The sequence below is a fragment of the Macrotis lagotis genome, chromosome 2 (genome assembly GCF_037893015.1).
Source record: "Macrotis lagotis isolate mMagLag1 chromosome 2, bilby.v1.9.chrom.fasta, whole genome shotgun sequence".
Classification (NCBI taxonomy): domain Eukaryota; kingdom Metazoa; phylum Chordata; class Mammalia; order Peramelemorphia; family Peramelidae; genus Macrotis; species Macrotis lagotis.
The window spans coordinates 100,611,547-100,634,551 of record NC_133659.1 but is presented as its reverse complement, the minus strand read 5'-3'; the positions used below and the strand labels follow the sequence as shown (position 1 = coordinate 100,634,551).

At 39.7% G+C, this 23,005-nt stretch overlaps 1 protein-coding gene across 5 annotated transcripts in view; it reads right to left on the bottom strand.

Annotated features, from left to right (window-relative positions):
* The window catches only part of NAV1 (neuron navigator 1), a 351,815-nt gene that overhangs the window by 223,810 nt on the left and 105,000 nt on the right, over window positions 1–23,005 (bottom strand). For all 5 annotated transcript variants that reach the window (XM_074222356.1, XM_074222354.1, XM_074222355.1 and 2 more), the window contains exons 2-3: window positions 10,371–11,160; window positions 2,086–2,189 (exon numbers count right to left, since the gene is read on the bottom strand). In XM_074222356.1, coding sequence (XP_074078457.1) covers window positions 2,086–2,189; window positions 10,371–11,131 — 865 coding nt within the window. In that variant the 5' untranslated portion in view covers window positions 11,132–11,160. The remainder of the gene's footprint in view (window positions 1–2,085; window positions 2,190–10,370; window positions 11,161–23,005) is intronic.

Sequence of the window (23,005 nt, the reverse complement as noted above, 5' to 3'; positions counted from 1 at the left end):
TTTGTAAAGTGAGATTAATAATAACATAACATTTATCTCCCAGGGTTGCTGTAAAGCTCAAATGATATTCCTGCTGTGTAAACCTTTAAAGCATTAGGTAAATGCTATTATTGTTGTTGTTATTTATTATGATTATTATTAAAGACCTTAGAAAAATCTTTCTTTCATATGACAGCTCCTCAAAGTACTTCCTGCAAGTCTATGTCTTAGTGTTGGATGCCTTTCCAGGATGGCATGTAGCACAAAATAAGTATAATGGGGAGGGGAGAAGAGTAAATAGCTTCTTGAGGTAGGATTGGAGGATTATCCTAGGTGATATCTTTAGAGTGTGATGTCCATGAATTGAGGTTCATTCCCACCAACCTATATTCTATATCTGCAAGCCCAGAAAAAGGGTGGACTCTGCCATAGATCACTAGGCAGATGTCCAAGGGACCCCCTGGATACCCCACGCTGGGGGAGTCAAAGCAAGTCAACTCTCTTGCCTTATAACTGGTCAAAGGATTTCCCTCATGCCCTAAAATAAAGACCTGGCCAGGAAAGATAGGACTGAAGCTTTTTTTTTTTTGCAGTGAATTTTAAGAGCAAATGACTTTTCATCATTTCCTCAAATAATGATCATTAACTCTTGTTGATTTGATGGAGATGATCAGGCTTCAAACAATGTGGCAGACACATAAGGAAGCTATTATGCAAATGTAAAAATAGAGTCTTGCATACTTTCCTGGTTACAGCACTCTAATTTCTGATGGCTTTTTAGTGTGAAGTCAAATTTGGTTTTTGTCTGTCTCCCCCTTCCCCCCCCCCCCATTGGTGCCCTCATTCTCCATGTGTGTTGAACTGTGGGAGGAAAAAGATTTCTCTTTTTTTTTTAAACATCTATTATTTGGGGCTGCTTCTCATGCAAAGTGAGGGCTGCTCTTACACCTGAAGCATAATCTTGCCAGGGTCACCCACCCACCAGAATGCTTAGAAGGATCCAGAGGACTCAAGAGGTTTGGCAGAGACATTAAGAGAGGTTCAGAAAGAAAAATACTTAGGGGTGAGAAGGTGAGGAAATCAGTTTTGGGATATCAGGAATATGATGTCAGGGGACACTAAGCTGGGGTTTGTTTTCTGCTTCCAATCTGTTGGCCAATCAGAGCAGCAGACTGGTCCCTTCCCACCCTATTCCCTTGAGGTTTGCACAAAGCAAATTATTTATTTTCTTGGAACAAGCCCCTATGTGTGCCAGGAGCACATGCACAGTACAATTAGCATTTCAACATCTCTACTAGTTTATTACCCACATTCATTGTTCTAGGGTCTCATAGGACCTAAATATTATAAGATGTGAAATACACCAATTTGGACAACTGGTGGTCTACTGGAGAGCAGAGAAGACCATTTCCAGAGATGACTGGGTTTTTACTCTGAGTTCTCTCAGTCTGATGATGGAGACATAGTCCTTGATTACCTGATAATAAGACAGTTGGGTGCTCTTGAGTGCTAGGCCTGGAGTCAGAAAGAGTCAAGTTTAAATCTGACCTCAGATTTGCCCTATTTTATCCAGTTTCCCCAAATATAAGATGGGGGATAATGAATTCCTCCTATACGTGATCCCATGGTTGCTGTGAGGATAAAAAGTGCCTGATATTTAGTAATATATAAATGTTAGCTGTTATTAATGAACATTTACTATATTGGTTTACATAGATGATTCTCCTTGGTAAAGTACTGGTCTTATTTTACAAGACTGAGTTTATAAAGCAGGTTTGCTAACTTGTATCTATTTGTCAGTATGGTGAAGCCTAGGGACCCCTTCTCAGAAGAATATTTTTTTAAATACATAAACTAAAATGCATAAGATTGCAAAGGAAACAAATTATATTGAAATAAAGAACATATTTTCTTCCCATAGTTCCTAGTTCTTGGGCACTCTGAACTCTGTCTCAGGTTAAAAACTCCTGTTAAAAGTCATGAGTCCCCAAGTTTGAGTCATGATTGAAATTTTACTCTTTGAAAGCAGGGCCTTCTTTGCAGTGATAATCCACCCACTTAGGAAGCCCATTTAAGGAGAAAATCTTTCCCCTGAAGTGAACCTACCCAAGCTAGGGAAGTTGTCTTCAGATCCATCAGAGGGACTAGGGAAGTCTTCAAAGGCACAACCATCTTGGGGTAGGGGGTCAGGATCTTGATCTCCTTGTAGCCTGAAGGATAAAAAAAGTGATGGTCATTTGTAGAAAATGCTTTGAAGTTCATTTTATGGGCAGAATCAGCCTCAAAGGCAAGCCCCTTTCTTCTAGGATGACTTACCAGCCTTACCTCCTAATCTGGTCAAGAATGAATCTTCTGCTCCTTCTTTGCCACTTATCCTTGTCACGTACATGCTTCTCTAAATATATCCTGACATGTCCCAAGGACATCCTTCTGGACAAGTCCAGTCCAGGGCAAGTGTGCTGCTCCAGAGAGTACAGGGGCCCACCCACCATGTCACCTGCCCCAGAGTTATTAATTAGGCCACAGACAAAAATTTAGAGGATTCTTCAGTACTTGCAATTCTTCAGCAAAGTAACAACAACTGAGTTTAGCATGCAGTTAACAAGAATTTTTTTGGAATAGACCTGTGATATTCCTTTAGGAGACTCCCTATAGTAGACAGATTGGCAACTGCTCAGCATTTTATAGCCTTACAGCACTGACTCAGGGCCACTGAGAGTGATTTAGTATGAGGTCATACAACCAGTGGATAAGAGATGGGACTTGACCTCAGGTTTTCCAGACTTGAAAGCAAGAACAATTACTTAAAATAGAAAACTCCTAGAATTTCTTTCTCAACAACCTTCTCCTTTTCCACAGGTCACATTCCAGTTGAACACTTCCCAGATCTTGCCAGGATTAACACTACCCTGCCTCAGACACACAAATTGCTAGTTATAGCTCTGCCTGCCCTTTGAGCTCAGTATTATTCCCTATCTCAGAAATGTGCATGATCTGGGTAGAGGTGGCATATCTCCTCTAATCCCTTAATTAAACTATGGTTTTCCTTCTCCTCTGTAGAAATTTAGAAGTCAAATAACTCATCTATGGTCACAAAACAAGGAAGACCAAAAATTAGGGTGTCTTTGTCAAACCACCCACTGTACAATTATCTTGTCTTTGAATGAGTTCAGTAACTCTTGGGTGGGGGTAGAGTGGTCAATGTAACCAGGATACTAGGGATTAAATAGGGCTAAAATCAACCTTGGGGCTGGAGAAGCCACATCTGGGTTGGATAAACTGGGGAAGTTGGAGGCAAGGTTGTGGTCCTGAAACACAATTTCAAGTGGGCAAGTAGGCCAATGAACAAAGGGGCAGTGGGTTTTTTAATATATTGGTAATTACCCTGGACGCTCAGAGCTGCCCACTTGCTTGCCCACTGTCTCCAGCTAAATGGACCCTTTAGCAGTTGGGCAAATGAGTATGGATGGGGTGTTCAAAAGGGGCTGACTGGTTTATTCTGGAGAGGGGAAGGGGGAACAAACTAAAGATTCAATCCTTTAGTTGTGTTTCCTTGTTCTCTTTCTCTTTCTTTTCTGTTTCCAGTCTTTTGTTTTCTTCATGACATTACCTATGTATCGGTTGCCTTAAATTATCTTAAGTCACTCAGATTCTACTGAATTAGGGATGCAGGGTCCGAATCAGGGTGCTGGGTCTGAGGGAGGGATAGGAGAAGGGAGTATTCCCAGAAGAGACTCGGTACCTGCCCTTAGGGAGCTTTCAGTCTGATGGAATCCTCTTTCAAGGATAGGTATATTTTTGTTTTTGTATACCTGGCAACCAGCATTGTACCTGGCAAGGAACAGGTGATTAATAAGTGTTTGATGACTGATTGATTCCTTTCCTTGAAGTTCCCAATCTGAGGGAGTTAAGCCAGGGGAGAGATAAGGATATATACATTTGTTTGCTTGAACACAAACATATAGAGACAAAGGTAGAGAAAGATATACAGAGAAACCATGTAACAGATATATGCTGTATCTATATTTCTATATACTATATATCTATATCCATCTATACCACACATGGTTAAAAGGGCAAACAAAAATACAGATGAAGCTATTTCTTTTTTTTTTAATCAATTTAAGGTAATGGGGTTAAGGAACTTGCCCAAGGTCACACAGCTAGGCAATTATTATGTGTCTGAGGCTGGATTTGAACTCAGGTCCTCTGACTCCAGGGCCAGTGCTCTATCCACTATGCCACCTAGCTGCCCCCCCCCATATGAACCTATTTCAAATAATGTACATAAGAGCCAAGGAAAGGGAGTATAACTAGAGGTGGAAAAAATTAAACATTGGAGCGCTTCTTGCAAGGGATGAGTTATGAGTGGCAATTTTGAAGGAAGGAGGTCATTCTGAGCAGAAAAAATGGTTGTTGTAAATATTTGGTTGCAGAAGAGGGCTAAAAAACTCTGAATAGAGCTAAAAAACTCTGAGTAGATTTGGCCAGATAGAATAGAGTACAAATAAGAGAGTATTAGAAGATGAGGGCAGCAGATAGGGAATCTGTTTGCTGCTCCCCAGTCTGCTATTCCCCTCCGCCCCCTTGTTTCGTATCTCTCTCATTCAGGAAATCATGTCAGATAGAATGGGTAGTTGGATGCACTTATTTCCTGAAGTTTAAAGGGGCAAGCTTTAATGTCTCCTGATAAGGTCTAGGTTCTAGTTGCTCATTCTGGGTAGGAAGCATTTAACTCCAGCGAGGACCCAGAAAAGTTGAAGGAGATCAAGTCAAAAATAAAACACACACACACACACACACACACACACACACACACACACACACACACACCATGACTTCATACTCTTTTAAACAAAATTCCATCTAAAGAAAATGATATACAATGTACACACATGGCCATAGTTGTGGTTCAGGAGACATCAGAGAAGAATCATGAGGCAAGTGGCTTGGAAATAGAAAAATACCTAATGATAGCAATGGAGAAGCTGTTGTGGTTTCAGAGGGGAAGAGAGGGACCGGAGATGAGTATAGATGAGGGCAGGGACTAGGTGATGCAAAGGAAAGAGTACTTGATTTGAACAAGACTTAGGTTCAAATTCCAATTCTACTACTGTCTTCTTATGTGACTGAGCAAATGACAAGACCTTATCTAGACCTTTGGTTCCTCATCGGTAAAATGAGGGGCTTAGATTAGATTACCACTAAAATGACTTCCCACTTTAAATTTAGGAACCTATGATATTCTCCCCACCCCCACCCCCAAATGAAATGGAAACCATGAGGGAAATGAAGTGGTACCGTCAATTCAGTGAGAAAATGAGCTCTGATTTCTGCCAGGGATCCCAGGAAAGGGGGCTAGAGGAGAATGATGAAATCCAGAGCATCTCTTTCTCAGAAGCTTCATAGCTTAGGATCAGACTTGATAACCTGGGATGAGGTATGATCCTTGCCTGATCAAAGGAAGGGGTGGGATGAGATAACCTTTCCTTCATTCTTCAGCAAGCACTTTGCCGATGGCTAAATTGGTGAAAGGAATGTGATCAAGGGGCCAGATTTTCATAAGAGTGGGATGTCTGGTGCTTCCAGGGAGCAGATGGCAGCTCTTTGGGAATGGGCCTGGGGATGGCAGACCATCCGGGGTCCATGCCAGGTCTTTCTGTGTCAGCAGCTCCAGATCTCAAAACTGAGGCCACATTCCTCCCCATCTGACCTAAAGAGGTCCACAGCAGAGCCTTAACCCTAATCCTCAGTCCTGGCTCTAACCTTAACTCTAACCCTAGCAATCTTCAACATCAGGGCTTAAAATGAAGAGGGAAAAAATCTCAACAGTACATGCATCCAATTAACACACAGACTCAGTTGTCACCATGGAGACCAATGAAAAGGGTAGACGTTGGAGCTCTCCAGTTGAGGAGGCTTCAGAATAATAGCTATTTTATGGTTTAAGGTTTACAAAGTGCTTTGCATGCTAGCTCATTTGATCCTGATAGCCTGCTGAGATTATTATCCCCATTTTGCAGATGAAGAAACTGAGGCTGATAGAGTAACTCAAATTTGGGACTTCTGGAGTCTGAGTCCAGGATTTTATTTTCTACACCAGCTAAGGGGCTGCCTTTCTAGCTGAAGAAATTCAGGGATGGGACTAGCCACACCTGTCTGCAATCACAGATACAAATGAGTGCAGCAAAATGAAGTGCCCATTTTTCTAGTTCAAATACCTGTTATTTGTATTGAACCCTCACAGCTCCTAGTTCAGACTTTGCTTTAAATTTTTGTTCAATTGTGGGGGTTTTTTTCAGTCATGCCTGACTTCTTGGATTCTCTTGCTCATTTTACAGATGAGGCAAGACTGAGGCAAACAGAGTTAAGTGTCTTGCCCAGGCATTTTAGTTCTAAGATTTCTTTTCCTACTTCTTGATCTTGGTATGTAATGTTCCTGACCTCTTCTGCCCTGCTCTGTGACTGACGGGGGCCAACACCAGGATCATTGACTAGGCAGATTCCATAGAGTGAACTAAGCATCTGCACATTAAATGCATGCCTATTGGGGAGTGGGTAGAGATCTCACACCATGGGAGAAGGAACTGCAGCAAGCAGCGGTCAATGATTGTTAATGAAAGTCCACTTGAAAGCAGTTCCAGTCATTTATTTTTTTTTTTTTTTAGGTTTTTGCAAGGCATTGGGGTTAGTTAAGTGGCTTGCCCAAGGCCACACAGTTAAGTAATTAAGTGTCTGAAGCCAGATTTGAACTCAGGTACTCCTGACTCCAGGACTGGTGCCCTATTCACTGCACCACCTAGCCACCCCTAAAGCAGCTCAATTTAAAACAAGCCAAGACTGGAAGCCAGGATAGCACCATTTACAGATGATGTTATGGAAGAATGCTGGACATGGGGTCAGAAAGGCAAGGACAGATATTGCCTCATTTACTTTCTAGCTGTGACATTGAGGGAAGGGGTTGGACAATGACCCCCAAGGTCCCTTTGAGTTCTAAGTCTACAAGACTATGACCCTATGAATGGGTGGGGGGCACTAAGTAGTTTTCAAAGGAATGTCGATGTAGAGAGGACCATGAAGGACAAGGGGAAGGGAGCTCTGACATGTAGAAATTAAATATGTGGCACCAGGAAGCTGGAGGGCATTGAGGGAGAAAGGAGAGTTCTGTTTTCCTAAACGTGTGTGTGTGTGTGTGTGTGTGTGTGTGTGTGTGTGTGAGAGAGAGAGAGAGAGAGAGAGAGAGAGAGAGACAGAGAGACAGAGACAAAGAGGAGAGAGAGGGAAAGAGAAAGAGACAGAAGCAGAGACAAAGATAGGAGAGAGGGAAAGAGTAGGAGAGAAAGAGTAGGAGAAAAAGAGAGAGAGAGAAGGAAAGAGAGAGAGAGAGAGAGAGAGAGAGAGAGAGAGAGAGAGAGAGAGAGAGTTTAAGTGTGGTCAGCTCCACCCCTAGCTTCCCCTGAATTCCTGTGACTTCCCTCTCTACCCTCCTTATCTTCCAAAGCATCTTTGGGCTCTGCCATATTGGATAGCTCAACCCATACATCTGACCTGCACCCTCATGGGAACTTCTTGACTGCAAAGCCTTCCAAATTGGAGGTACCATGTACTTCCAGTATTCAGTTACAGTTCCTGAACCTCCCTACCATAGTCCAAAAAAAAAATCTTGTTTGACTAGAAGGCACTCAGCAACTATTTGTTGAATGGGCATATGAATGCATGAATGGATGTGTTCTGTTCTGTTAAGTGCTTTAAAATGCCAAAGAGGAAGGGATATGGAACCTGTAAGATATTTCCATATTAATCAGGTTCTAAAACTGTAGGGAGATTGAAGGACAGGTGACTAGTATAGAATCTGAAATAAGTTCTGGCAAAGTAATAAAGTAACACAAAAGTTTGTTACAAAGTGCAAGAGTTTTGGCTGAAGACTAGGGTTAGATACACCAGAGAAATGTTTTCTTGAATTGCAAACAAAGGTCCAGCAAAGAAAAGTGATGCTCTGTACATACACTTAAAATTTTTAAGACTATAGGATTACAATTATCACTGGAAGGAGCCTTAGCACCTAGTCCAGAGGTGACAAAAATACAGGCAGAAGGCTGCAAGACTTTCAAGGACAGACCAAAACAGATGAAAAGGTAATTGAGAAATATTTGACATTATAAATAAAAATACAATAGAATCTAGATAATGGTAGTCTGTAGTTTTTCTTAGCTCATATGTGACTTTCAGGCATCCTAATGTATGATTTAGTGGCCCTTATTTCTATTTGAGTTTGATATCACTATCCCTTATTTTACAGATGATGAAGAAGGCCTGGGAAGGTTAAGCAATTTGCTGAAAGTCTCTCATTAGGCCAGAAATCCCACTCATTTCCTTCGTGTTCTCTTTGACTTACTACTCATACTCACTCTATATATCCAATCTCAACCAGTAAACACTTGTTAAATGCTAGGTACTGGGCCAGGTTCTGGGCTAAGCCCTAGGAAAAATCTTTTCCCTTAACGATATCTTTCATGAACATAGCAGCCACCATGCTACCATACATCCTCATCACTTTTCACCTGAACTATTGCAATGACCTTTGAACTGGCCTCCCTGTCTCATCAACTCTCATTCCTCCCTGTCTCATCTCCCCTTATTCCATTCCATTCTCTATCTTGGTGTCAAAATAATTCTCCTTAAAGTGAAGATCTGTCTGTGTCATCCCCTCCTCCAAAACAGTAAACATCAGTGACTCTGGGATGAAATATAAATTTCTCAGTTTGGTATTTAAGTCCCTTCATCACTTGGTCTCCAACCTCTCCAATCTTCTTATGCTCTACTCATCTCCATGAACTCTACTTTTTCCTGCACATGCACACATATACATACATATATACATGCACACTCACTCACACCCCATCATCTAACTCCATGTTTTTGTATTATCACTCCTTTGGTCTAGAATGCTTTTTCTCCTGAACTCTCTCTCTAATATCTTGGTTTCTTTTAAGGCTCAGCTCAATTCCCACTTTCAGTTTGCTCCAAAATTGTCTTCCATCTATTCTGTAGACAAAATATATATGTATGTATGAACCTATACACACATATGTATGTATATTTATAATTAATTTCATGTTGTTGCTGTCATTAGTATGTGAGATCCTTCAGCAATTTATTTTGCTTTTTTTTACTTCACTTAATAGAGTACCTGACCCATATTAAGCATTTCTGAATGGATGCTGACTGACTGACTAGATTAAGCCTTGATTGAAACCACTGAACTTTAGCAACAGATTTACTTTGTATCTAATTCTTTTCATTCTTTAAATGTTGCTCTAAATTGTGAATCACTTTTATAATAATTACCATCTTGGTCTGAATAAGGCCCAGGCCATTAAACTAAACTTCAGGGGGGCTAAATTAAAACATAAAATTTCTTTGAAATATTGAAATAACTATGCTGCACTTTTGGACACCATGTATATGTCTGTTCATATACACACACACACATGAATTTATTTATGTACATGGACATACATAAAAATACACATACACACTTATACATGAAAAATAACACCGATTATGGTCTAGTCTGAGGTTTTATTCAAGCCAGATTAGAGAGAAAAGTGTAAACCATACTCACTCTAATATAGTAAGAATGAAAGATTAGTTAATATTTATGCCGTTATATTCTCTTTTTTTTAGGTTTTTGCAAGGCAAATGGGGTTAAAGTAGCCTGCCCAAGGCCACACAGCTAGGTAATTATTGTGTCTGAGGCCGGATTTGAACCCAGGTACTCCTGACTCCAGGGCCAGTGCTTTATCCACTGTACCACCTAGCCGCCCCTACCGTTATATTCTTTACAAAAGACAAAATTAGTTGGACTGTGGGGTAATAGTTTATGTTCTATTGTCTGTTAGGGAAAGCATGGAAGCTTAGCCATTTTCCTCCTTTAGTTGCAATTCAAGGGAGCCTTCAAGAGGTAGCAGCCCATCTGAATTGCAGGCCTGGTGCCTAAAGGGGGGCGGTGAGGATGATGACATGAATCAGATAGTTTAGACAGGACTTATTCCCTACCCTTGTTCAGCATGCTTTCACTCTGTTTCATCAACTCCCTAGTCTGAGTCCACCCCTGATTACAGTAAAAAAGTATTTTCAGCACCTCCATATGTCTTCTTTGGAATCTCTAGTTGGGAATTTTCTATAATTGATAAAAAACAGTGACTTCCCAGTTTTTCAAACCCTCCATCCTCATATGTCCCACATTCTCATCTTCATTCTTTCTGTATCTTTGAAACCCTTGGTCCCTAAGGTATATGATACTGGCTCTGCTTCCCTTTAACCCAGAACTTTATTTTCAGAGTAGGGTCCCTTCACTAATCTCTTCCCTTTCTTCTCTCTCCATTTACCTGTACTGAAAGGGAGCCACCGTGGCAGTGACAGGATGGTTCTGCTGGGAGGTGGAGGAGAAGCTGATGGTTCCCAGGCTAGGGGAAGAGCCTTTGCTATGCACTGGACTGATGACTGAGGAGGAAATCCTTGAAGTCATCTCACTCTGAGATTCATCCTCAGGCACCAGAGGTCTGGAGATGCCAGAACCTTGAAAGTTTACTTCTTGGCAGCTCAAAGGTTTCCTGCCCTCAGAAGCTCCTGGTATCAGTGTGTCTCTATGTGGGCTCATCTGAGATGGGCTCCTATTGTGAGCTTGGGAAGCTCGAATCCCTTCTGGTGTTCTCTTCTTCTTGCTCCCAATGACTTGAGTCTCCTCAGTCCTCCTAGGTCCAGTCCTGGAACTTGAAAGGGCTTTGGGAGTTACCCTGGGACTGCTCCATGGAGAACCCAGGCTCTGATTTGGGTGTCCTTCATAGCCCTCTGCTGCCTCAGGCCTCTCATGTCCTGGGAAAGAGGACTCCTTCAGCCCCCCTGAAGTCTTGGCAGAGCCTCTTCCTCTGGGAGTCTTGGGCGAGGAACTGCTGGGACTACCTACTGTCTTCCCTAGTCTTGGTGAGGCTGCCCGTTGGGGGCTGGGCACTAGACTGTGTTGGCGTGGGCGCAATTGAGGTGATGCTGCCAGGGTCTGGATCTTGGTTTGGGAAGTAGCACGGGGCACAGGGATAGAGGAGGCATAATGGGGGCGGCTGGCAGAATTCAGGTTGGCTGTTCCATTCATGTTCAAAGTTGGGACTTGAGGTTACAGTCCTGTAAAAAAAGAAGAGAGGTTAGGTCCTAACTGTTGCCCTCAATCCATACTGTCACCAGAAGCAAGAGAACCTTTTAGTAAAATGATATCTTGACTCTAGTGAGTGAGTGACTCAAACTACATTGACTTGGTTTAAAGGATCTTGACATGTTTTTGATAGAATTTCTCTGTACTTCCAGCTTCTTCAACAGATGTTGGCACATTAAACCACAGTTATTTTTATGGTGGCCTTTTGACTGATTCTCATATTGGCACAGTCTCTGTCCTATGGGAGCTGACAATCTAAATTAAATCCCATTCACCTAAACAAACACAGAGGTCAGAGAGGACATATTTGTCCTTAAATAGGGATAAATCTAGATATCAGATTCTTCCTTCTCTGGGAGGGGACATAAAAGCATTTCACGATCTTTCAGTGACCTTGCCTAAAAGAAAAGTTCTTGGGAACAAAACTGTCTCACTATATCTTTTGTTTCGATGACATGAGTTATGAGTCATCCTACTTTTTTTCCAATAGACCTGTTTCCAACAACTGTAGAAGAAGATAAATCTTGCTACTTCATTTTTCCTCCAGTGGAGAAATGTCACAAACCATTCTGCTTCCTCCCCATGACCCCTTCAAGTACTGACTGCTGAATTATTGACATCAATAAGGCAGACTGGCTGATTTTGCATAGCATAGCCTGTATCACATTAGAGAGAGAAGCACACTGGCTCAAATATCACTACCACTTAAATCTGGTAGGAGAAGGATATGGACTCTTCATATCCCATACCCAGAGAATAAAGGACTCAAGTCACATCCTCCCAAAACTATGGGGCTTGAGGCACTGATTGATTGTCAGCTTTCAGAGGTTTTCAGAAAGCTGTCTGGTCATTGTTTTCAACAATATCATTGTTGCCAACAAAAATAAAAGGTTATAGGGACACTGCACTAAACACCAAGAGTCTAAAGAGAAATAAGACATGGTACCATGCCGATAAAGTTGGATACAGCATTGAAATGGAAATCAAAGGACCTCTTAAATTCTAATATGTAAGTTTGCTAAGTAACTACTTTTCTGAAGACACTATATTTGTATCTTGGTTTCTCCACATGTAAAATATGATAGTTCTAACATTTTATGATTTTTTTAAATTCTATAAATGACTTCATAGAATCTTGGAGTTGAAAGGTATAAGAGAAGTCATCTGGCCTAATTCCTACCAGAAGCATGAACGTCTGTACATTCCTGGCAAGAAGTTATCTGGTCTCTGCTTAAACATCTTCAGTGAAAGAGAGTAAACTCATGACCATGGGCCATTCTTATTATCTAAAAGTTTTTCCTTAGTATGAACTAAAATTTAACTTTCTACAATTCCTAGTTATTGTTCTTATATTCTACACTTTTGGCCTAAAAGGAGTAAATCTACTCCCTCTTCCTCATGAAAATCCTTCAGGTATCTTATACTCTCTAAGCTTTTGTTGATTCTTCTGGCAAATACTTCCCTAGTTCCTTTAAAAGAGCCCCCTGGAATTTCTATCAATTAAGCACTTACTAATTTGGAGGCTGTTTGGTTTTGGGGATGCAAATCCAAAGAGTGACTCAACTCCTACCCTGAATTTACATTTCTAGTCCTCTCATCTCCCTGGTTTCCTTCTCCATCTTCTCAATATCCTTCCTCTAATTTAATGATAAGAACTGAACATCATATTTAAGATGTGGTTGACTATGGCAGTAGAGTGGAACTATATCCCTCTCATTTGGAACTCTATGCATTTATTAAGATCATATTAGCTCATGTTTGACCACATGTCATTCTGATGACTCATATTGAGTCCACTAAAAGCCTCAGGTACTTTTCAATGAATTGCTGCCCAGTTCATAAAAAAGATAAATAACAACACCACAGATGATGGGCCAAATAACAGTGCTGCAGGGTTACTGAAGTCACTGTAACAGTCAGACAAATATCTTGGCTGAGAAAAATGCTGTCCAAGCTCCTGCTGAGCTGAAGAAACTGATAATCCCTACACTTCCTGCCATTGGAAGTCAGGAAAGAGTTAGATTCCCTAGAAAATTAGGGTTTCTTTTATTCTCTGGGAACTTGGCCCTATAGACTTTTTTCTCTTAGGCACACTGACTGATTCATTTATCAAAATGGGAAAATTCATGGTATATTAAACCCAAAGATCATGGAATCTCTCCTCTGAACAGGCCACACACAGGCAGGAGAAAAAGAGCCAAATGGTTCAGAGTACTGAAAGGTGCCAGATGTGGGGAAAAGAGGGACAATAAATTGGAAAGAAGTTTAATCTATAACACTTCCCTTCTGCCTTTCAATATCATTCCCTTTCTGGGAATCTTGGAGAGATGTCTGCACCAGAGCAGTTGGGAAGGCACTATTTCCATGGTTATGTCAGCATATGATCACTCTAGATAAGAGGACATAGGTTAGATGTCTCCCTAGAGTCCCCTTTGAAAGGAACAATCAGATATGACACTTGTTCTTTGACCTTGGATAAGCTCCTTAGTTTCCCTAATCCTTAAATACAAAATGACCCTTTGCTGAAGAACAAAGTCCTTCATTGAGATGGTATGAATGACCTATCTCCCATGTAGTTAAGCTGCCTATACCTCAGAATATGGATATTCTGAATTGTTTTTCTAATAGTAGGGATGGAATTTCTTCACAAAGTCCTGTTTTGATGCTTCATTGTTCTGGGAAAGAGACCCATGAATTAAAATTGGGAATAAGAGAAGGAGATCAATAGAAGAGTAAAACCTTTGATGGGTTCTATCATGAAAGATAGGCTTTGAGTATATAGTCCTGGGAACAAATTAAATCTGTTGAGGATGATCACCAAATAGGCTGACCAGTAGGAAGGAAGAAAGGAAATAAGCATTTATTAAAGACCTACTCTGGACCAAGCACTGTGTTAAATACTTTGCAAATATTATTTAATTTGATCCTCACAGCAACCCTACAAGGGTAAGTGCTATTATGATTTCTATTTTACATATGAAAAGCAGAGGCAAAGTGACTTGCCCAGAATCACAGAGCTCAAAAATGTTGAGAAGTTGGATTTGAGCTCAACTCTTCCTTGAGACTCAGCACTTTAGTTAGTTGATCATTAGTTGATGAATTCTTTGTCTATGTTTACCCATGAAATAAGGAAAATTTTAAGTGGCTCTCAATCCTGTGTAGTCCCTTTATGCTTCTAAATTATTAATTGTGGTTGGTAGAAAAGGCAGCAGAGGACTCTAAGAATTACAAAGTGGTTAGATCATCCATAAACTTTAATTTAATTGCAAATGCTCCAAACAAATTGTCTTTTGTCCAAAGACAAAACTGATCTCCCACTGTAACAAGTGAGCCCCAATAATGCTGATATCCTCTCAACAATAGAAACCAGAAGCCAAAAGGAAATGGTTGCTAAATATGATCATGGCTCATAGATTGTCCCTGGAAAGTTAAACAAAGGAGTTGACAGAAGTGATTTAATCTTGTACCCAAAGGCATCAAGAGAAGTAATGGCACATGTGGTACTCATGATGAACGTCAGCAAAAAGACCACCATGAAGAGAATTGTGGTTTCTGGACCAACAGTTGTTAATGAAGATGAAGAGCCAGGAGAATGCTATTAAGACCTCTTAAACCAACTCAACATTGTCAGTTATACTCAGGGACTTGTCTGGAACATAGTAAATTCCTAATAAATGCTAGTTGACTGATGGAGAATTATGTTGAAAATTGTGGACCAATTTTGAGAAACAAAAGGTCAAAGGAATGTTGACTACTTAGAAATATTATGACTATAAAGTTCTTGAAAATTTCCTGGCATTGTCAAAAAGTGGAATTGACTGCCTTGAGAGATGAAGATTTTTTCTCACTTAAGACTAGATGACTACTTCTTAGATACATTATAATTGGGATTCTTTGCAATTTGGGGTTGAACATGATAGCCATTGATGTTCTTTCAAATGCAGAAACTCTGTGATTCTGTGATTCATTTTTCTTTCACAATAAAGTAAGAATGTACTAAACATAATCATGAACACCGAAAAACATTACTAAAAATGAAACAGAAGATGGCATATGGAGTCACAAAGATTTATCTTCCTGAATTCAAATCTGGTCTCAGATATTTATTAGCTGTGTGACCCTGGGCAAATCACTTAATCCTAGTTGCCTCAGTTTCCTCATCAGCAAAATGAACTGGAGAGGGAAATGACAAACCACTTCATTATCTTTGCCAAGAAAAACTTCAAAAGAAGGCACAACTGAAACTGGACACAACTGAAGCAACCCAACTACAACAACAAAGTCTTAAAAGAAAGGAAATGACTTGGTACAGACAGAAGTGTGACATCAGAATCAGTTATCTGTGTTGGTTAGGCTATCAACTGACTAGAGCGTTGGTCAAAATCAGATTAAAATTAGAAAAATAAATAAAGATGAGAAGTTGAATGAAGAAAATGAGTGAATGATTGCAATAGGTTCAATCTGACCAACTCAAAAATGGTAATGATACTGAAAAATGGGAATCTGCAAAAAAGCAAATTGATTATTACCATAGCCTGCAAAAGTTTATCCAGTTTAAAGCAGTCACCATAATATGACTGTGAAAGGAGCCTAGAAACAACCTTGGTCTACAAACTCCTAGCTAAGTAGAGGGAAATAATAGTAAGGGCAACACCAGTTTATATTTGTAAAACAGTATGGAGATGATGGTAGATAAAGAGGGAGACAATGAGCTCTTACTGGGTACCAGTCACTGTGCTAAATACTGGAGACAGAAGGAAATAGAAAGAGAGTCCCTGCCTTCAAGGAGTTTATATTCTAAAGAGGAAGATGACACATAAAAGGGAGCTGAAAGGAGGAGAAAGATGGGAAAGGAGAGATGGTTCCTGTAATGGGCCAGGGTGGCAAAGTCAGAAAAGTCAGAAAGCATAGCCAGAAGGGGAGTGAAGCATTCCCAAAGTATAAGTCCCTGGAAAGAACTCAGCAGTAAGAGAAGGGGGGTTGGCATGGCAAGATGGTGGGAAAACTTAGGAGCATTTTGGCTAAACATATCTACAGAATGATTGATGTGAGACCCAAATGAGCCACATCATCTTAAGAATATTCATAGTTGCAAATGACAGGAAGATAACACATAAAGAGAAAATGGAACAAATTTTCAGCATGTTTATAATACTCTATTTTCAACATCAAAAATAGTGGAATTATCAGATTTGGATGCTAACATTTCAATTCCTGATGTGCCATACAAAGAAGTTGTGATGGTACTTAAGAAAATGAAGTCATGAAAAGCTGTTGGAGTAGATTGAAGAAGTCCTTGGTAAAGGTAAGCCAGCTTTGAAAGTATTAAGGCATCATTTTGCAAGATCAATCAGGGAGAAAAATATGAAAAAAATAGAAAAAAATTACAGATGGCATTATGGACCCCATTCAAAACAATCCCTTGATTCATATGCCAATTTCCTCATTTTTATAAAAACTTTTTGTAAACAATATATATACAGTTTGAGAAAATTTTGGATAAAAATAGAATAGACAGCCTTTCTCAAAAAAATTTAAATAGAAGACTACATATTCACATTCACATAGTATAGACATCAAAACACAATTGTATGAGCTTTCCTCTTGTGGTAAGATCATATTGATTATCTGATTATTAATGTCAAGCAATAAACAAAATAGGAAAATATATGTTTAACCAAAGATGATGACCGATAACATGGAGAATGGTATCCACAAAGCTCAAATGGAAGAGCTGTTTGTAGACGAATTTTTGCAAACTGAATTCAACATCAGAATATTATGGACCTCCTAATGAGATTCATAATTACTTAAAGAGAAGGCATAAGACAAAGAAAACTTAAATGAAAGAAAAATGTCTATTTTCCATATTATACCATGTATTTAGATAACTAATGCTTTGAGTTAGTCCATTAGTATATAAATAGGGCCAAGAATTGAACAGAAGGAAAGATGGGATGATTTGGATTTGGGGCACTATACTATGCTTTATTTCATTTATATTAAGCTGTTCTTCAGCCCCAAACCCATCTTTAAAAAATACACAATAATAATAGCAATATGTAGATTTTAAGGTTTGTTAACCACTTTTCAAATATTATCTTTTATCTTTATGATAAGCCTAAGAAGTAGGCACTATTATTAATCCCATTTTACAGTTCAAGAATCTGAGACAGTTAAAATTTAAGTGACTTGCCCAGAATCACAGAGTTAAGTGTCTGAGATTGGATTTGAATGAGACCATCCAGTTATCTAAGTCTTTCTCAGTGATGTTAATAGTCTAAAATTTTGGAATACTACAATACCTTGAAGAACCAAGATTGTAGGTAATTTAAAGGGTAATAGAAAGATGCAGGAAAGGCACAAGAAGTTGTAGTATATATCCAAAGATTACCTTAAACACGTCCATTGGGATGTCATCAAAGAATATATATAATTGGAAAAGACAAAGGTGTCAGAGTATGGTAGACCTAGAGGATGATTTTTGTCATGTTGGGTGGATGTCTGGGGAGGATCAATAGGAAAGAATAGATAAGAATGTCATGGGATGAGAAATCATGGAGGGATTATAATCTGTACCAATGGATGGAATACCTCAGTTGATGAAATCTGGAATTGATTTATGATATCCTCCCTCTCTTATCTGGTCCTCTTGGTAATTCTTAGCATTTGGGGTGTGTGTGGAGAGAAGAGATCTATATCTGTCTCCACATTGGAAATTGGCTTAGTCTGAGGGTTGCCTGGGGTGACTGAAGAATTAAAGGATTTTCCCATGGTTTATAAAACCTAGGTTCAAAATCTAGTGTTTCCACTTCCTACTTGTGAGACACATCATCTTACTTCACTGGGTCTCAGTTTCTTGACCTGTAAAATTATCAGAGTAGTCTAGACAATTCCTCTAGTCCCTTCCAGCTCTAAATTTATAATTTTATGTTCTTCTATATCAGAGATTAAACTGGAGTCCAGATTTTCCTGATTCTAAGACCAGTTTCCTATCTATTATGTTACATTGTTTCTTGATCACATATGTTAGAGATAATAATAACATATTTTCAGAGAATTTAAGGCTTATATATAGCATATTTCTGATAATAAAGTTGACTTCAAATTAGAAGAAAAGCTTAAAATGAGAAGATTTTGGAGCAATTGTAATAACTACAAACCAGCCTATTCAGAAGAATACCCAGTACTACTGAAAGGTATACAAATGCTTTTCTTTGTGAAACACTGAAATAAAGTGACTTATACAGAGTCACATAACCATGTAGTGTTAGAGTCAAGGAAGCTGAACCCAGATCTCTTGATTCAAAGTCTAATGTTCTTTCTGGTTTATCACACATTAGCTGACCATGTTTAAGTACAGAGTTTGGAGCTTGTCAGTTGGTTACTATGAGGATTTGACTTGTCTGATCTCATTAGTATTTCACTCTTTAATGATTCATTGGGCCACAGACACTGGGTCAGTAGCATAAGATAAATGTTCTCTCTCAATTAAGTCCTCAAACTACCTGTGTGATCTTGGGCAAGTCTCTTAAACTAAGATTAGGTTACTTAACCCCAGTTTATTCATCTGTAAAATGACAAGGTTAGACTAGATGACTTCATGATCTCTCTACTCTAAAAGTATGATTCTAAAACTCCAAATTTATTCAGAGAAAGTCTTGTACTAGGGAAGGTTAATGACTTGAACATCATGAGTTCCCTTCCACCTCTGCTTCCCAACACTCCCTCTACCACCCTCACTCCCAATATTCCTTTTCCCACCCCTCCAATCCCTTATTTCAAAGTATAAGGAAGACTGGGTTCCTTTAGCATTTCCCAATGTAGGAGACATTGAACTACATCTTAAAAACAACCACCCTGAAACCATATCATATGGCTTCATATGATATGAATGAACCTAGAGTTGTGTTAGATATAATGTGTAGCCAGATTTTCAGTGTGAGCATTTATACAGCAGAAATCAGCAAATGCTACAAATCTGGGCTTGATTTATTGTTTTGTTGATAGTCCAGATTTAAGAAAGTGACAGAAAATATGCTAATAATGCAGATTCAGTTTAAAAATTTCTCATGCACACATTTTTCCCATGCAGAGGTACTTCTGTATCCAAGAGGACAGCACCAACCAACCAAATGATTGGATATGAGAGTTGCACAATTATGTTTGTTTTTATACATTTTCCAGCACACCCTTGGGTGAAGACAATACTTGTAATTGCTTACTGCCCAGTGATCATGGCTAGTATTTGACTTACCTGAGTAGTTAGTTCTTGGGCTCCTAGCTTCCCATTCTGCCTCCTGCAGGGCTGGACTCTCCTGCCCTGATTTCTGCATTCTTCCCTTTGGGTCCCATATGTTCTTCAGCCCCAGCAATAGTGAAGCCAAAGCAAAGAGGTTGCTTCAGCTCTACCTTGCTAATGCATCAAATGCAGTTGTCATTTTAACCTGGTCATCATTTTTTCAATAGCTCAATGGAAAAAGGATTTTTAAAAAGCCCATAAATGCTCAAGCCATTATTGAGGTCATTATATCCCCACCCTTTCATTCTTTCCATGCTGCTGAATCCCTGCCTTCTCTTCCCTACCCCCTTTCTGGCAGCTTGGGCTGCCATTTGGGAAAATGATAGCTATATGGGTGCAGAGTCTTAGATCTTAAGATAGTAGCTCTATCAGTAATGGGGGAAGCCTGGGTCATAAAGTGAGGAGGAATGGTTCACCAAATAGGCTAACCTGTTTTAGATTAGGAGGTGGGGAACATTCTCCTTGATAAAGAGATTCTTGTAGTTTCTTCCATGTTTGCCTTTGTTTCTCTTGCAGGGGTTCTTAACTTGGAGTTTTTAAATCTAGTTGTTTTGAAAACTGCATTTCAATAATGTTGGTTTCCTCTGTAATCTTAGGCTCGATAACTTAATGGACTAATAACATTATTCTTAAGTGTCCATGCACTTAACCAGATTGTCCCAGAAGTGTTTGACATAGAAAAGGGAAAATTCCCTGCTCTAAGAACTCCAATCCTGCCTATTTCTAGGATTTCATTTGTTTATATCAATTATAGGTGACTTTGAATAATTCCAGAATATCAGAGACAGGGAAAGACTAATCCTAGACATTGGGGCTTATGGTGGGCAACTGGAAGTGGAAGGAAAGAGGGTCAATTTTCTTCTAAGATTACTCTTGGGATGATGATTTGCCTTCTCCCTTCCTGGCTCTAGCTCCAGACAGGTTCTCTACTGCTAGGGGAATCTCTCTGCATGAGAAATGTAGGTCAGTTTAGAGGCTGGTGAGAGAGCAAGTTAGAATAGGAAGCTGAGTCTAATCCAGCCTGGGAGCTGATTTAATCTTCAGAAAGCTCAGCAGGGTGGCCAGGATGACAAATAGAAGTGGGAGAATGAAAGGGGCAGAATGGGGAATCCCAGGACCAGCTCTGGGATTTCTTAATCCCCAGCAGGCCTAGCTAGGATGGTATGTATCTTGATTGTTACAATATCTAGAGGAGGAGCATTTTCTTTTATTTATTTCTTTTTACTTTTAAGATTGGTTTTCTTATGTTGCTCCAGCTGGAAAGGTTCACAGATTGTTGATTGGCTTTCTAATGTGGGCTGGTTTTCTCCTCCTTAGGTAATCTGGTGACTGTCTGCTCTTGGGGACTAACCCAATTGATAGCGGACATAGTGCTGACATCTGAACTCAATTGATTCACCAACCTCAGCTTCCTCGGTATCAGGAATTAAAGGTATGCATCACCATGACAAGCAGGAGGATACTTTCCTAAAAGGCCCTTATGACATGTCTACTGATGCTTGGTAGATTGGAGATGGACGATTATCTCTGGAATCCCATACAGACATCAATTCCTCTAATGGCTGGGGCTGTTTTCTTTTTCCCTGGCAGTGGTGGGCCTCAGTTTCTCTTTCTGCAAAAGGTAAAAACCTTATCTCTCTCTCTCTCTCTCTTTCTCTCTCTCTCACATGATCTAATAAGGTGGCATGAACATCAATATGAGCAACGTGCTCAGGGTTCCTGATGATGAAATATATTAATTGTAATGATTCCATCTCCTTGTACCCAGAAGTAGGAGAGTATGGCTGAGATAGATGCAAGATTATCTGCCTTTGGAGCAAGGCTTCAGATGAGACAAAGTGCTTGACAATTAAGTATTGATCAACTTTGGTGTTTCATCTTTACCTTCTCCTCCCTCTATCATCTCTCTCTATCACCAACCCTCTATCTAAGTCTGGGAAGCTCAAGGTCACTCAGCTGACTGGAGTTAGAGCTTGTCCTGAGACCAAGTAGTAAATCCCTCCCAGGTCTTAGGTACCCACTTTCCTTCTCCCCCTGGGCCTCTTGATTTGGACTGTAGTATAAAATATTGACTATCCCAATATTTGGAATGTGAGTTCAGCAAACAATTTCAGGATTTGATTCTATATTTTTCCTGAACTCAAAAAACAATTTCTATCAATAAAAATGATTACCACTGCTATGTCTCGTCCCACTTTTAGCCTCTATAATTCCTTTTTAAAAAGAACTCTGGGGGCGGCTAGGTAGCGCAGTGGATAGAGCACCAGCTCTGGACTCAGGAGTACCTGAGTTCAAATCTGACCTCAGACATTTAATAATTACCTAGCTGTGTGGTCTTGGGCAAGTCACTTAACTCCATTAGCCTTGCAAAAACCTAAAAAAAAAATAAAAAGAACTCTGCTTTACAAAAATTTTTGTGGGATCTTCAAATATTGATTTCCTTAACACACTATTTCCAAAAACAACAAATGAAAAGCACAAAGTGATTTGTGAAAAGGTACTTTACACACAACTTTTTAGGATCACCTAGTATAATGGGAGGAGCATTGGCCTTGGAATTGGAAGACCTGAGTTCCATGCCCTTCTTAGTCATTTACTCACTGGAACAACTTGAGTTAGTCATTTCTTTTATATAACCATCAGTGTCCTCATCTGAAAAACGAGGCAATACTTGCTCCACCCAACTTCATGGAACTGTAGTGAGACTTGTGCTTTGCAAACAATATCACACTGCTTAATTAAAAATTGTTATAGTTTATTATCATTATAACCACTGTGACATATTGATGTAAGTATCTAATGGGAAAAGTGAGGTGTTTCAGAATGAAGCATGGCTGTGTTTGTGAGGGGATGGTGGTGTCTGTAGAGAAGAGTCAGAGATAAACTGATAGGATTCTCCCAGAGTAGGAAAAGAGAGACAAGAGGTCTTCATTGTAGAGACTAGATCATCACTTGTTGCATATGTTGTAGATGGCCTAGTAGAAGGTAAACTTGAAGGCAGGGACTGTCTCAGTTTTATATTTGATTTTCTAGTATCTAGGATATAGTGATGATATCAGGGAGGTGATGCCATGATAAGCAAGTGAAGTGGATTTGAGTGAGAGGGAATGCTGTGTGCTAAGTTACCAGCCTCACTTTTTCCTCTGGAGTTACCTGGGCCCAGGGGCTAAATATGGATCAGGACAATGAGAGATGGCCCTGGATATGAGGTGAACAGTGCTAAGGGACTTACTCAAGGTCATACAGCTAGTAAGTGTCAAGTGTCTGAGACCAGATTCAGGTTCTCCTGATTTGGTGCTCTATCCACTATTGCGCCTAATACCTCAGCTGGGCTGTAATGGGTTCTTGAAGATCTCTGAGGTCTCTTCTAATGATAAGATTTTGTAATTCTATAAAAAAGTGCATTCTGGGAGCTCAATGAAAGGTGTTAGGATTAATGAATGATTTTTCTTCTCCAAGGACTTTCTGAGTTTCTAATCTCAGGTCTTCAATATAGACTAATTGTTGGGATTCTT